Below are 13,449 nucleotides of genomic sequence, written 5' to 3' on the forward strand. Positions count from 1 at the left end.
ATTAATAAATTCAAACCTTCTTTAAAATTACACTCCATGTCTGTTTTTCCATGCAATTTGTTTTTTTTGGGTGAGGCCTCTCTTATATTCCTCATAGTCTTATGGGCCATAATTCAACATATTTGTGTGGTTTTTCAACTTGGATCTATGATATAAGGCCTAGATGGAAGAAAGGTCCAACATCTTCGTTAGCAGATGGTTCGACACGGCTCGGTATTTGACTCTAATATTATTTATACACAATTCATTCTTTGAGGGCTCAGGTTCTGGCTGATTTGTTCATTACTTTTTTAGGGTACAATTATTCCTTCATTGATTTATATATTAAATGAGCATTCATTTTCTCCAATTAATTTTGTACCAAAATTTAGTTATAGAAATTAGAATAGGATCTTCATTTCTGCTTTCTCCAGCCATAGGCATAGCCAGAGCCATGGACTTTAATGAGTAGGGAGGGTGGCTTGGCTATAAGGTTCCAGAGGCTTCGTTTTCTGTGAAAGTTTCTTTCGGCATGTACATACAAACTAAAGTGGGGCCATAGTACAAATCTGAATCAAACCCACAACCAGATTCCTCGAACCCATCACACTAATGGCTTCGGACCAGACTCTGTTCCACAACAGCCTTCTCGCCTTGTACCTCATCGGACCACCGACCGCCGTCTCCCTGAGGTTTCTCCAGGCGCCCTACGGGAAGCACAACCGCCCGGGGTGGGGCCCGACCATGTCGGTTCCGTTGGCGTGGTTCCTCATGGAAAGTCCCACCCTATGGCTGACTCTCCTACTCTTCCCCTCCGGTGATAACTCCTCCAACTACAAGTCTCTCCTTCTCATCTCCCTCTTCCTCCTCCACTATCTCAATCGCACCTGCCTCTACCCAATTCGCCTTCTCCGGAGTGGGACTCGACGGAATTCCGCCACCGGTTTCCCGGTGGTTGTGGCGCTCATGGCATTCGGGTTCAATTTGCTCAACTCTTACCTGCAGACCAGATCTGTGTCTCACTACGTGGATTACGACAGAGACGAGTGGTTTTGGTGGCGGTTTTTCGGTGGGGCGGTGGTTTTCGTGCTGGGGATGGCAGTGAATATTTGGTCGGATGGTGTTCTGGTAAAATTGAAGATGGCGGGCGGCGGATATAAGGTGCCGACGGGAGGGTGGTTTGAGTTGGTGAGTTGCCCTAATTATTTGGGAGAGATTGTGGAGTGGCTGGGCTGGGCGGTGATGTGCGGGTCATGGGCTGGGCTAGGGTTTTTTCTTTACACGTGTGCCAATTTAGTGCCTAGGGCACGTGCGAACCACACGTGGTACTTGAACAAGTTCGGGGAGGATTATCCCCGAGATAGGAAGGCCGTTATTCCCTTCCTGTATTAAGTGTCTGTATCAAAAATTAAAATTAATAAATAATCTTAAATTCTCTTATTTTAATTGATTAAAAAAAAAAATGAAAATTATTTATATTTAAAGAAATGGATGAAATTGTATTGTAACATAGTTTTGCCGGGCAGCGCCTCCCTCTTCGTAGCTTGCTTCTTTTCCATGGATATTATGGCGGAGAAACCTCAAAATGGTGAGACCTTCTTCATTCTTATGGCTCCTCTTCTCATTGTCTCTCTGTTTTTCTTCGTTATTTTTCCTTTTCGAGTTATTGTCGGTTTGTTCATCTTGTAGTGGCGATTCTCGAGCAATTGCGACTAGGAATTGCTCGATTTGAGCTCGTATCTTCGCCTGTAAATTCAATTTCACCTTCCAACTCAGTCGCTCCTTCTTTCCCTTTTTCTATGAATCGCGGCCGCCCACTCTTTGCTAAAATTGGACCCATGCTGTAAGTTCATTCATTCTCTTTTAGTTGGGCGAAAGTTTTTGATATCCGTGTCTTTTCGGAATTCATAAATTGTTGTTCTTAGGCGCGCTGAATCGCCTGCATTGAGGAAAGTTGAGCACTACAAAGTCCAGAAAGTTACTGGAGATGGACGCTGCCTATTCCGTGCGCTTGTAACCTATCTTCCCTTATTCTTTTCTTTTGTTCTCTCTTGAATTTATTTTCTGATTCCCTCTGTTTATTCTAATTTATGTTTCAAATTATCTAATTGTGGATTTTTGTTTTTCACTTTCTTTGCTATGCTTTTGATGCCACTTCATTTTCGGTCTAAAAACCAAATTTTAAAAACAAAAGTTATGAAGTGAAACACAAATGGATTTTTAGAAACAAGGATAATCTCCAGAAATAAGATTAAGGACAGTGATTCGCAAGTATTTGTATTCCTGCTTACTGGCTGTCTCAAGGAAGTGGGAGCAATCTTTATTGCCTTTTAAACTAACTTCCTCTTAATAAAATCAGGCCAAAGGAATGGCTTTCAACAAGGGGATTCCTCTTCGTCCATTTGAGGAGAAAAATGATGCAGGTAAGCTCTGATATATCATCTCTTATAGGCACAATGCGAGTGCAGACATATCTTCTTGGATAATTGAATGCGGAACATAATCTTCATGTTGATTGAACAAGTAGGAAGATTGTGCAAATATTCTGTTTACTATATCAACCAAATGTTTTTGGGTGCTCCAGTTGTCTACTAAGGTTACCATGAACATCAAAGCTAGAGTCAATTTTTTTTTTGTCTTGAATTAGTGTTTCATTTTGACAAGCCCACTTCGACACTCAGGTGACCTTGACGAGTGAGTTGTGCTTGTAGCACAAAAATATGTTTATCAGTCACACAACAAAAGGCGTATGGGACTGTGGACATCTCTCTTTTTTCTAACTGTGAGATTCCACCTCGGTTGGCAAGGAGAACGAAGCATTCTTTATAAGGGTGTGGAAACCTCTCCTTAGCATACGCGTTTTAAAAACCTTTAAGGGAAGTCTGAAAGGGAAAGCCCAAAGAGGACAATATCTTCTGGGCGGTGGGCTTGGTCTGTTACACTAATAGTTTTCAAGTGTTCGTAATCATATGAGTATACATTCCGGAGTTTGTGTATGAATGATCTAAAGTTCCAATTTTCATAAATCATTGATGTTGGTAGCCTAAACATGCAGATGATTTACGCATGGCTGTGAAAGAAATTATCTGTGATAATGGCAAAGAAAGACGGCAGTATGAAGAAGCTCTCATTGCAATTACTGCTGAGGAGCCATTAGAACGGTTGGTTGGTTTCCCTTTTTACTTTTTTATTCTTTCTATTCATGTTAAGTTGTCCTCTTAGATTTTGGATTTCCACGTCTTTGATTGCTGTCTGATAATGAGAACTTCCAAAAATAAATTCAGCTACTGCCGACGAATTCGTACACCTAATTTCTGGGGAGGAGAGTCAGAGCTATTGGTTAGTTCTCTTCTTCTGGCGTATCTTCACAAGCTATACTCAGATTTTTGTTAATCTATTTTGCATTTACGCGCCATGTGTAAAGCCACTATTTGTTCACGTCACGTATGAATCATGATCTGTATTAACTTCTATCAGGTATTGTCAAAGCTCTGCAAGCAACCTATCATTGTCTACATACCAGAGCATGAGGTATACTTTTCTCAACTAAGATACCTAAATCAATACCCATACAAATGTTGGTGTCTAAACTGAGGTCGAGTATATTCTCTGATAGTCTCGGGCAATTTCTGAGATAGGAACAGGATTAGGTGGTGTTACTCCCTTTAAGTTTAACTTCACAAACTTAATTCAGCCATCTCTGATAACGATTTCATTTGTGTCGACGTTTGAAAAGAATAGTAGAAATTAACATGTTCTCTACTTAATTTTCAGCACAGAATGGGTTCGCGTAGCTCTAGCTTTATTCCTATTGCAGAATATGGAGCTGAGTTCAAGGGAGGAAACCCCAAGAAACCTGTGAGGTTGCTTTACAGCGGTAGGAACCACTACGATCTGCTTGTTTGAGGAGGGGTGATGTGACCTTGTTGCCATCTAAAGATGAGCCAACGAAGACATGCTCGACCAACAATGAATGGTCGGAGGAACCCAATAACACAACACCCAAAGCTCTCTTATTGGTCAACAATTCCAAACTTTTGAGTTGTTTAAACATTGTTTTTTTATGAAGAAATAAATGAATTGATGACACTTTAAGAGAAATAGGACATAAAGGTTGGATTTTTGTTGAAATTTGTTGCTTTTGGGAGATTTGTTTAATGCTCTATCTTTCACGATAGCAAGCAATATTTTATTTTGTGGATATTCATAAATTTTATATAAAATTAGAGAGTAAATTTAAGAAAAATTAAACTAATGAAGTAGATTAATGAGAGTAATAAAGTTTAAACATTCATGGTTAAAGTGAGTTTAGCTTCATAATATTAATGAAAGTAAATTGACATAATATTGTATGCGTAAAAGTTAAATTAACATAATTTTAAGCAAAAGATTAATTGCCGCATTTTTTTTTTTTTGGTTGGAGAGAGAATTATAAGCATAGACCAAAAGTTAGAGGCATAGCTTGGCTTGGCTTGGCTGATTCTAGGGTTTATTTCTCTCTCTTCTTCCTATTTTGTCTTTTGAGGTGTGATTCTGATTATGGACGAAGCCAGCAATGGAGGGATGTTGTATCATGAGGTACAAGAATCAAAGCTCTGCGCTGTGCATTGTGTCAACACCGTATTGCAGGGTCCCTTCTTCTCCGAATTCGATTTGGCTGCTCTGGCATACGATCTTGACCGAAAAGAACGCCAGATGATGCTTGCTGGTTCCACCACCGGTGATTTTCTCTCCGATGAGTCTCACAATGTCTCCTTGGACGGTGATTTTAGCATCCAGGTTTGATTTCTATCGCAATATCTGTTCTTGGTTATTATTCTCTTCTCCGTCTCCTTCTCGAACTTGGTTGAGGGAAACTGAAGGTCTTCTTTGCATATCTGTTGATTCGTTTGATAATGGCCTAAAATCTTGCCTCATGCTGTCGAGAACTATGATCAATTTAGTGTGAATACGCTCGTTCTTCCATGGATAAGTCTTTGTGTAACTTCTTCAATCTGATTTGAATTCTCTTTACACGCGAATAGACTACTCGAATTCCAGTCGTTTTTTAATATTTTAAAACAGTGGTATTCGAATATATCGAACGTCTTATGGAAAGCAATTGAATTGCGATCCTGATGTCATAGTTCTGTATTCTCTTAACGTAGTGACAAACCGTTGTAAGCCACTATGCAGTCGTGACAGTAATTATGAGTCATTTGCGTAATGGTTACAACAGTTATGTTTTTTAATTTAAAATAGCTGATACATTGACTTGTAATGGTGATATGGGAATTAGCATGTACATAATAGTACCGGTAATTACTTTTTCTAAACAACGTTCACTAATTGCAAGAACCCATAGCTTCTATTCTCTTATGTCTCAATGTCGTCCACCTGAGATAGCAGCGTTGAGTAGTGTAGTGGTGCAAAATTGATTAACATTGCAATGCACGACCTTTGTGGCAATGCTTGCTACTACTATTCGGCTGTACCTGATAATACAGTAGAAGTTTGTTGTGATTCCTACAAGTGATGTACGCTTCTTGCTGTATGCTCTGCTTCAAATGTGAAAATTTAAAGAATAGGCTTACCTTTAACTTATAACTATGAATGAGAGTTGACCACATGGTGTGTTGGGGGAGAGCTTTGGGCATAGCTATTCTAGAAGAGATATACTTATGATCTCTTAGGGTATCATTTGATAACCATTTGATTTGATTTATTTTTTATTGAAAATTGTGTTTATTTCTGGCAATTTCTTTATTTTCATATTTCTTGAAACATTGGTAAAAAGTAGATAACAAAGCAAAGAAACTCAGAGGTGAAAGTAGTGTTTATAAGCTTTATCTTTTTAAACAAAAAGTTAAATGGTTATCAAATGGGGCCTTATTTCTTGAATTTAGCTTAATTAGCATATGGGATGGCTAGAGGTTGTTAAGGTCTCATTTAGTAGCATTTGGTTTTTTGCTTTTTGGAAATTGTGCTTATTTTCTCATAATTTCTTTATTTTCATATTTCTTAAGGAAATATTGGTAAAAAATAGATAACAAAGCAAAGAAACTTATAGGTGAAAGTAGTGTTTATAAGATCAATTTTTAAACTAAAATTCAAATGGTTATCAAATTAGGCCTTAATACTTGAATTTAACTTGAATTAGCATATGAGATGGTTTGAGATTGTTAGAAGATTTGTTTTACCAGTAACTGGTTAAAAAGAAAGACGGGAAGTGAGGGAGTAGAGCATGATTTAGTGACTAATCAGAAAATATTGGAAATGGGCAAGTATGGACGGACTTTTGACCTTCTTCCCTAGTCTTGTAATATGTTCCTTATTTTAATGTAAAAATTCTTGGTTCCCGTCAACTATACCGGACAAGACACGTTGGTTATGAGCTTTGTAGATATTAGAGTGATGAAACTCAATACCTTATTTTGGTGCAAAACAGGGAAGTATTCAGATGGAGTGGAGTTCATTTTTTATAAACCAATTTTCTTCAATTTGTATATAACAAGCAATGTGTAGAACCTGTTGGGATGATCTTATTTGTTAAACTATTATATATTTGCTTGCAGGTATTACAAAAGGCTTTGGAAGTATGGGATCTCCAAGTCATTGCTCTCAACTCACCAGCTGCTGAACTTGCACAGATTGATCCTGAACTGGAGAGTGCATTTATTTGTCACTTGCAAAACCATTGGTTTTGTATTAGGAAAGTGAATGGGGAGTGGTACAATTTTGATAGTCTATATGCAGCCCCACAGAATCTTTCTAAGTTTTACCTTTCAGCTTACTTGGACTCTCTAAAGGGCTTCGGTTGGAGCATTTTTATTGTGAGGGGTAATTTCCCCAACGATTTCCCCATCTCATGCTCTGAAGCATCCAACGGTTATGGTCAATGGCTTACCCCTGAGGATGCTGATAGGATAACCAAATCATGCAACTCAACCCAAGCCCGCCCTCCTCAAGGAATAAACTGGACAAAGCCGCAAGATACATTTCTTTCATATGGAGATGCAGAAATGCTGATGGACGTGGAGGATGAGGACTTCAAGGCTGCAATAGCTGCTAGCTTGATGGATTCCCCAGCAGTCATGGCAGCAGGAGTTGCTAACCCCCATAATGAACCTGCCGTTTCCTCCACCCAAGCTGCCTCCCCCCAGAATAATATACCTGCAGTTTTCCCAAAAGCTTTCACCCACCAAGATGTTCCTGCAGTTGCTCCCAAAGCTGCCACCCTCAAAGATGTACCTGTAGTTTCCACCAAACCTGCCTCTCCCCAAGACATGCCTGTTGTTACCCCTGAAGCTTCCATCTCCCAGAATGTACGTGCACTTTCCCCCGATGCAGCTGCTACCTTACATGCAGATTCCGCCGCCAAAGCTACCACCCCCAATAATCTTACGGTCTGCACTGAAGTTGCTGTTCATAAAAACGAGCCTGCAAATGAATCTGTAGGCAATGCAGACGCTGCCTTCGGTGAAAGTGGACTTGCTGATAATGCAGAATGCGCTGTTTCGAGCCCCCGAAAGAAAATTAGTCGTACGAATGTGGGAGCTGCATGAGAAAGAAGAGTGCTTTCTGCCTTGAATATGATTTTTGGTTCAAGACGGATGAGAACAGGATTGACCCATTGACAAGAATAAGAGAATTTGCAGGAGAATGGGAACCTCCGGATCCTTGTTGAGCTTGAGGTTAGCTAGTTGAAGTCGAATCCATGTTTTACAGTCGTTCTGTGCAGTGTAACTATATTCACTTACTTTTTTCAATTTTCAGATTGATACTGTATAAACTCTTCAAAAAATAAGCCGTCGACTTGGCCTCTGAATTGTCACAAATGTTGGATTACAGAGATGTATTCGTCTTTGAAAACATTTTTAAACCTCTAAGTATCCCCCGTTACTCATGTTCAAATCAAAACATGTTATAAACTGAAACTTGTGTGTTAAGATAAGAATAGCTCCACTCGAATCTGATGATCTGAATTAATCAAGTGCTTCCAGAGTTGGTTGGTAACTCAATCAAAATACATTTTTTATTAGGTTAGGCCGGCTCTATCATTCAACTAAATATATAATAAATTCACTATGCAAACAATTAGGTTGCAGTTATAAAAGAAGCTCAACATGGTTCTGTCAGAGGTCAATACAAAGAGTATTATCGTCTTCCTCTGTCTTTGTAAGCAGTAAAAAGGACATAAGTTTCATACCGTTTCCGGTGGGCAGATGAATGATGGAGAAGGAGAATAAAAGGCCACGAGGGGCATGACGCTTTTGACCTGTCAGTTGGCCCAATTCCCATTTCTTACCATTTCAACTAGTCTGCCCTCAGGACTCTGAGAAAACTCAAAAGGGTAACAGAGAGTAGACAACAAAAAAAAGCTATACAGAACTCCTGTTTTCCCTTTTCTACTGGCTCCTGCTTCCGACCTCTCTGTTTCTTTAGGGTATTTTCAAAGCTCAACTGGGATCAACATCCTTTCTTTTCAGTTCTTTTGATGGGTTCCTCCGATCGTTTGTTTTGTAGGCAGCGAACTCTTCACGAAATTGTTGGCGGCGGTATTGGTACGACTAGATTTTCTGATTTCTGGGTTGTTTTATTTTCATGGATCCTCTTTGAATTCCTATCCGATTACGCTGTATCGGTCTTCTTTTGAGTGAGATGTCGAATTTCGAAGCATTGATTGTTTGTTTCCGAAAATTTTAATCGATGAACTGTTTTCTTCTTTTATGCATCGCTAGTGCAATGTATTCTTGAATTGCTGAAAATTTTCTGTGGATTCTGCTTGTCACTGCAGCTGATAGAGTTGTAGGATGATTACTCCTCAAAGCTAATTAAGATTGCGTTTGCGATCCAATAAACATAACAATGAATGGGTTTAACTCTTGGTTTTTTTAATCTGTTCAGTTGCAGATGTAATTCTTTGGAGGCGGAAGGATCTAACTCTGTGGATTCTGTCAATTACGGTGGCGACTTGGGTGGTGTTTGAGAGATGTGGTTACACCCTTTTGTCTTTAATTTCCAGTGTTCTACTTCTTCTTGTTACCATTATCTTTCTCTGGGCCAAATCTGCGTCCATTCTCAACAGGTAAACTATTCGGAGATTGTCTCTTAACTATTTCTGGGCCAAATCTGTGGATTCCTTGTTTCCAGGCTAATCAAATCTTCTAAGTACTTCGATTAAGGTTACTTCTGAATCTGCTACCTTTCTGAACAGACCCGCGCCGCCTCTTCCTGAGTTGCATCTCTCAGAAGATATGGTGAACGAAGCTGCATCTTTCATTCGCTCCCATGTGAACGATTTTCTGTCTGTTTCACAAGATATAGCCATGGGAAAAAACCCCAGATTGTTCTTCAAAGTAGCTGCTTGTCTGTGGCTGATTTCAGTTATCAGTGGCTTGACTGATCTCATCACTTTATGTTACACCAGTAAGTTTCAGTCTTCAGTTTCCATAATTCTGTGTGTAGATAGATAGATTTCATGGCCATTTTTTGCTCTCAATGACAGGCCTTTTACTCGTGCTGACAATCCCCGCATTGTATGAGAAGTATGAAGATTACGTAGATAGGCAGGTCGTATTGATGTACAGAAAATTGCATCAGTTTTATGTGAAATTGGATGAGAAGCGAGTTCTGACATACCAACAATGGATTTTGGAGAAAGAAAAGCTGAGCTGATCAGCAATCTCCCTTCTTCATGGCTTTCTTATTTCATTTTGGATGTTTCATGGTGTTCTTTCAACCCACCACCTTGGCTAATGGCTACAACCCCTCATCAGTGACAGAAGCTTGAGAGATGATTGTATTTTGTTCATAACTTTGGCTTTCATTTTCTCTAATTCCTGTTAAAAAAATGTATTTAGAATCGCCATATTATGAATTTATCTTCCCCCATTTGGGTGATTGGGGTTTAAAAGGCAAGTTGATAATGTATTTACATATGCAGCCTAAGCAGCAGCAGCTGCTGCAGCTGTAATTGGTATTTTCAAACCTTTTAATGTCAAATAAAGATTGCAACATTTTCTAATAAATCTCCTTCATCAAGCAATGTCCTTCGTACTAAGGAATTATCAGAATTGATAACAATAGGATGCTTTTAGTAACAACTTCTCAAAACTCCTTCAATGATGATACTCTCATCTACTGTCACTATTGCATCATATGATATTGATCTCAACATCTCAAATGACTATTTATACTCAAAAAGTCCTCTAAGGGAAGAACTTTCCCATTAAGCATCAAGTTCAAATATACAGACATTCTAACGCTGATGCAAATTTGATCAAAACAATGGCTGGAAGTATACAGCAAAGGAAACACAGAACGAGCCATGGAAAAATCATCAGTCTTGGCCACTTCCAAAGCTATCTCGGCTATGGTTGTCATTCTGCCATCCAAGGTTTTGCCCATCATGATCCATATCTCCTGGATAAAACTTACCCCGCTTGTTATGCGACAAGAACGGTGGGGGTCGTGGGGGTGGGGGCAATTGTATTAGAGGCTGTGGTGCCAATATACCTTTACCATCCCTTAGGTCCATCGTACTACCTGATGCATGCCCCTGATCCATCCCTTTGTTGGCCATAGACGAGACAGTAGAATTCACAGGCATGCCTCCAGGGCTGCGTCTATAATCTCCTGGATAAAATCCATGTTTTCCTTGAGAATCAGGCGTATTAGCAAAAGCATCGGGCATTCCTTGACCTCCAGCAGCATGATCATAAGGAATACCGGCTTGTCCAGCATTCCAAGGGTGCGGATAAGTTGCTGAGAAATTCATTCCTCCTGCTGCACCTGGTGGAAAGCCTAGCAGTGACCCTTGCTCGGATCCAGTCTCTGCTGCTGCAGTGTCCTGCCGTGGCACTTCATAGGGTGTACTGTAATATTGTTGAGCTCCCTCAACTGGAAAAGGAGGATAACCAAATGGTAGAGGGGGGGTCAACATTGGATTAGAGTTAGGTGGAACCACATAATTTGGTGGCGGAATTGGTTGCAAAGGAGGATACTGAGAATATGGAGTGTCGGATAGAATTCCTTGCTGTTTCTCTGAAAACTGACCGGACTCCTGATGTGGAGCACCCTGTGCGTCAAAGTTTTGAGGGGGAAAACGGCCATGAGGACCATGTCTATCGAAGCCTTGTGAATGGCCGCTGTCTTGTTGAGACTCAGATGTATTGTTTTGGTTCTGACCCAAAATTGGCGCTTGCTTTTGCTGCATGCCAGATCTAGGTTGGTCTCTAGATTGTTGTCGATGAAATTTTTCTTCACGTTCTTGTGGCTGGGAATTGGAACCTGGAGATATGAGTGGTCTCAATGGACCTCGGACTGACGTCTCAGAAGCTGTAGATTGTTTAGCACTATGGGCCTCAATTTCATTTCCATCTTCCTTCTCTGCATTTGGCTTAAGAAGGTCAGCATGGCTCTCGTGTATATGAGATTCGAAATCAGTCCTCTTTAGAAAAGACTTGAGACAGTGTGGGGCTGCACAAATGAAGATCCCCTCCATCATTTTTATAGTTTGAATCTTCTGGATGCGGTCATCACAACTGTGTCACAAAAATCATGAGTGTATCATAATTTCTAAAGTCATCTTCATAACATTATCATAAAGTACACAAAAACCCTCCAAATATTAAAATCAAATGAGAGTTCATTATGTACAATGTAACTATAGCTGATCTGTCACAGCATCTTTATTTTCATCATTCAAATGCCATAATGGATGATTGGATATTATAGGATTCTATGTTGATCAAAATTTCAATTCAAACTGAAACAAGTACGTCTTTTAAAAAAATTCCAAAAATATTAGTTCTTTCTTGTGATTCAAATTCATACACGCTGATCATATCTTCAATTCTGGTGCTGTAAATTCTTACTCCATGAACTCTCTTAGTAAGAAATAAAAGGAAAAGCTGAATCCTGCTGTCATTAGAAAACTGTGTGCAGTATACAAACTAATAAGCAAAGAAAACAACTAATATTTGAAGAACGTGATAGAGAAAGTTTTTGCAATAGAAAAGGGAAAATGAACTAAATATAGGCAATCAGTTGTGACATTCTGAACACAAAAGAACCTTTAATGGTCTCGTTAAGAACTTGAAAGCCTTTTTACTTACAGGTAGCACAAAGAATCGCTTCTTGCACAATCAAGACAGAAGGCATGCTCACAGGGACTCTGCAAGAAAGGCAAACCACTGATTAGCTCATAAAAAGCATATCAGAGGCCTCCATTTTAGAGGCAAGGACATTGCAGATATGAATAAAATAATCACATCGTATTGTCCTAGCCCCAACATTATATTTGTACAAATTGGCAGAAACCAGTATCCATAGATGATAAAAGTGATGCAAACCGCTTTGGGGAAAAAAGATATATCAAATTGAAAACCATCTTTTATATATGAAGGATTTCCATGGACCGAAAGTAGGCAAATCAACTAGCAAAAATAACAAGGAGTTAGTGGAGAAAAATACCAGGCGACCATAAATTGCAATAGGAAAGTCGCATCTGACACAAAAATGAACTCGTTCTCCAAGCTGACGGCGAGACCTGCGACCCACAGACTTGACAATGGAAGCAGCGGTAGCCGCACCAATGCCTTTTGCTACAGGGAGATCAGCAAGAACGAGGTGGTCAGGGCATGCGACCGTCACAGACTCCGCCGGCGAGGGCTTCACTGCCCCAGCACCACCTTCAGCCTGTGGAACTTTGCTAAGCCGGATCTGAAGCATATTTCTATCTCCTTCACCTCTTTCCCCAAACAAGAATGAAACTAGTTGCCTCCCTCTCCAGAAACCCAATCTAAAAAAGCAAGGCGTAACGAGAGTTTGCAGCAACAGATAAACTTAGAAAGAAACGAAAGACGTAAAAGAAGCAATTCAAAAACTGAAAACGAACTACAGGAACATGCCAGTCTGGGGAGAAATAATTTAAGATGGAAACCCTAATTGATTGGGGCATTTGTACACTGGAAGCCATAGAAATTCAGCATTACAGAAAGAAGCTTACTGGCGAAGCAGGAGCTATCTGATTCGCTTCCTCCGCACAGTCTCCCCGTTCGCCTTCCGCTTATTTTCTCCCAAATAGAACAAGGGATTCTCCGATTCCGATATATCAGTGAACAAACAGGACGTGTAGGCTATAATACGACACGTCGTTCAACTTTCTTTCTGGCGCTACCCAACTATAATACGACATGCCGCTCGGTAAGTTTGTTGGGCCTTTGGGCCGAATAATGAGAACAAAACGAAACAAAACACTCTAAAAGATCCACACTCTAAAAGATCCGATCTGCCACAAGTAAATACCTGCTACACTCCTCAGCTCTGCACTCCTCAGCTCTGCAACTAAGCTAAGTCCTCAGCTCTACCAACTAAGTTAAAAGTCAGATGGATGAATAAAATATATTATTTCTTTCCCTCCACTCTATCAACTGAGCTAAGGTCATCTCCCACAGGTATTTTACCTACTACAGTCCTCCGCCAACT

The 13,449-nt window shown here is 39.9% G+C and overlaps 5 protein-coding genes across 5 annotated transcripts; 4 read left to right on the plus strand and 1 right to left on the minus strand.

Moving 5' to 3' along the window:
* Positions 1–372: 372 nt before the first annotated feature.
* Positions 373–1,419, plus strand: LOC111790693 (steroid 5-alpha-reductase DET2). The gene has a single exon (XM_023671706.1). It carries the CDS (start codon positions 592–594, stop codon positions 1,369–1,371), a length of 780 nt encoding a protein of 259 aa, XP_023527474.1. The 5' UTR covers positions 373–591; the 3' UTR covers positions 1,372–1,419.
* A 12-nt stretch (positions 1,420–1,431) lies between these two features.
* LOC111790694 (OTU domain-containing protein At3g57810) lies at positions 1,432–4,182 on the plus strand. Its single transcript, XM_023671707.1, has 8 exons — positions 1,432–1,567; positions 1,669–1,822; positions 1,905–1,992; positions 2,339–2,402; positions 3,035–3,140; positions 3,264–3,318; positions 3,457–3,510; positions 3,754–4,182. Exons 1-8 carry the CDS (start codon positions 1,471–1,473, stop codon positions 3,883–3,885), a joined length of 750 nt encoding a protein of 249 aa, XP_023527475.1. The 5' UTR covers positions 1,432–1,470; the 3' UTR covers positions 3,886–4,182.
* A 200-nt stretch (positions 4,183–4,382) lies between these two features.
* On the plus strand, positions 4,383–7,844 carry LOC111790695 (ataxin-3 homolog). Its single transcript, XM_023671709.1, has 2 exons — positions 4,383–4,758; positions 6,534–7,844. Exons 1-2 carry the CDS (start codon positions 4,519–4,521, stop codon positions 7,521–7,523), a joined length of 1,230 nt encoding a protein of 409 aa, XP_023527477.1. The 5' UTR covers positions 4,383–4,518; the 3' UTR covers positions 7,524–7,844.
* Positions 7,845–8,108: 264 nt separating this feature from the next.
* LOC111790700 (reticulon-like protein B12) lies at positions 8,109–9,989 on the plus strand. The gene is made up of 4 exons (XM_023671720.1): positions 8,109–8,522; positions 8,866–9,046; positions 9,176–9,387; positions 9,467–9,989. The coding sequence occupies exons 1-4, from the start codon at positions 8,456–8,458 to the stop codon at positions 9,634–9,636; spliced, it is 630 nt and encodes a 209-aa protein (XP_023527488.1). The 5' UTR covers positions 8,109–8,455; the 3' UTR covers positions 9,637–9,989.
* A 136-nt stretch (positions 9,990–10,125) lies between these two features.
* Positions 10,126–13,058, minus strand: LOC111790699 (E3 ubiquitin-protein ligase Hakai-like). Its single transcript, XM_023671719.1, has 4 exons — positions 12,971–13,058; positions 12,436–12,763; positions 12,078–12,136; positions 10,126–11,504 (listed from the first exon to the last, which is right to left on the minus strand). Exons 2-4 carry the CDS (start codon positions 12,691–12,693, stop codon positions 10,301–10,303), a joined length of 1,521 nt encoding a protein of 506 aa, XP_023527487.1. The 5' UTR covers positions 12,694–12,763; positions 12,971–13,058; the 3' UTR covers positions 10,126–10,300.
* Between the last annotated feature and the right edge of the window lie 391 nt (positions 13,059–13,449).

This window comes from Cucurbita pepo, chromosome LG03 (genome assembly GCF_002806865.2).
Source record: "Cucurbita pepo subsp. pepo cultivar mu-cu-16 chromosome LG03, ASM280686v2, whole genome shotgun sequence".
Classification (NCBI taxonomy): domain Eukaryota; kingdom Viridiplantae; phylum Streptophyta; class Magnoliopsida; order Cucurbitales; family Cucurbitaceae; genus Cucurbita; species Cucurbita pepo.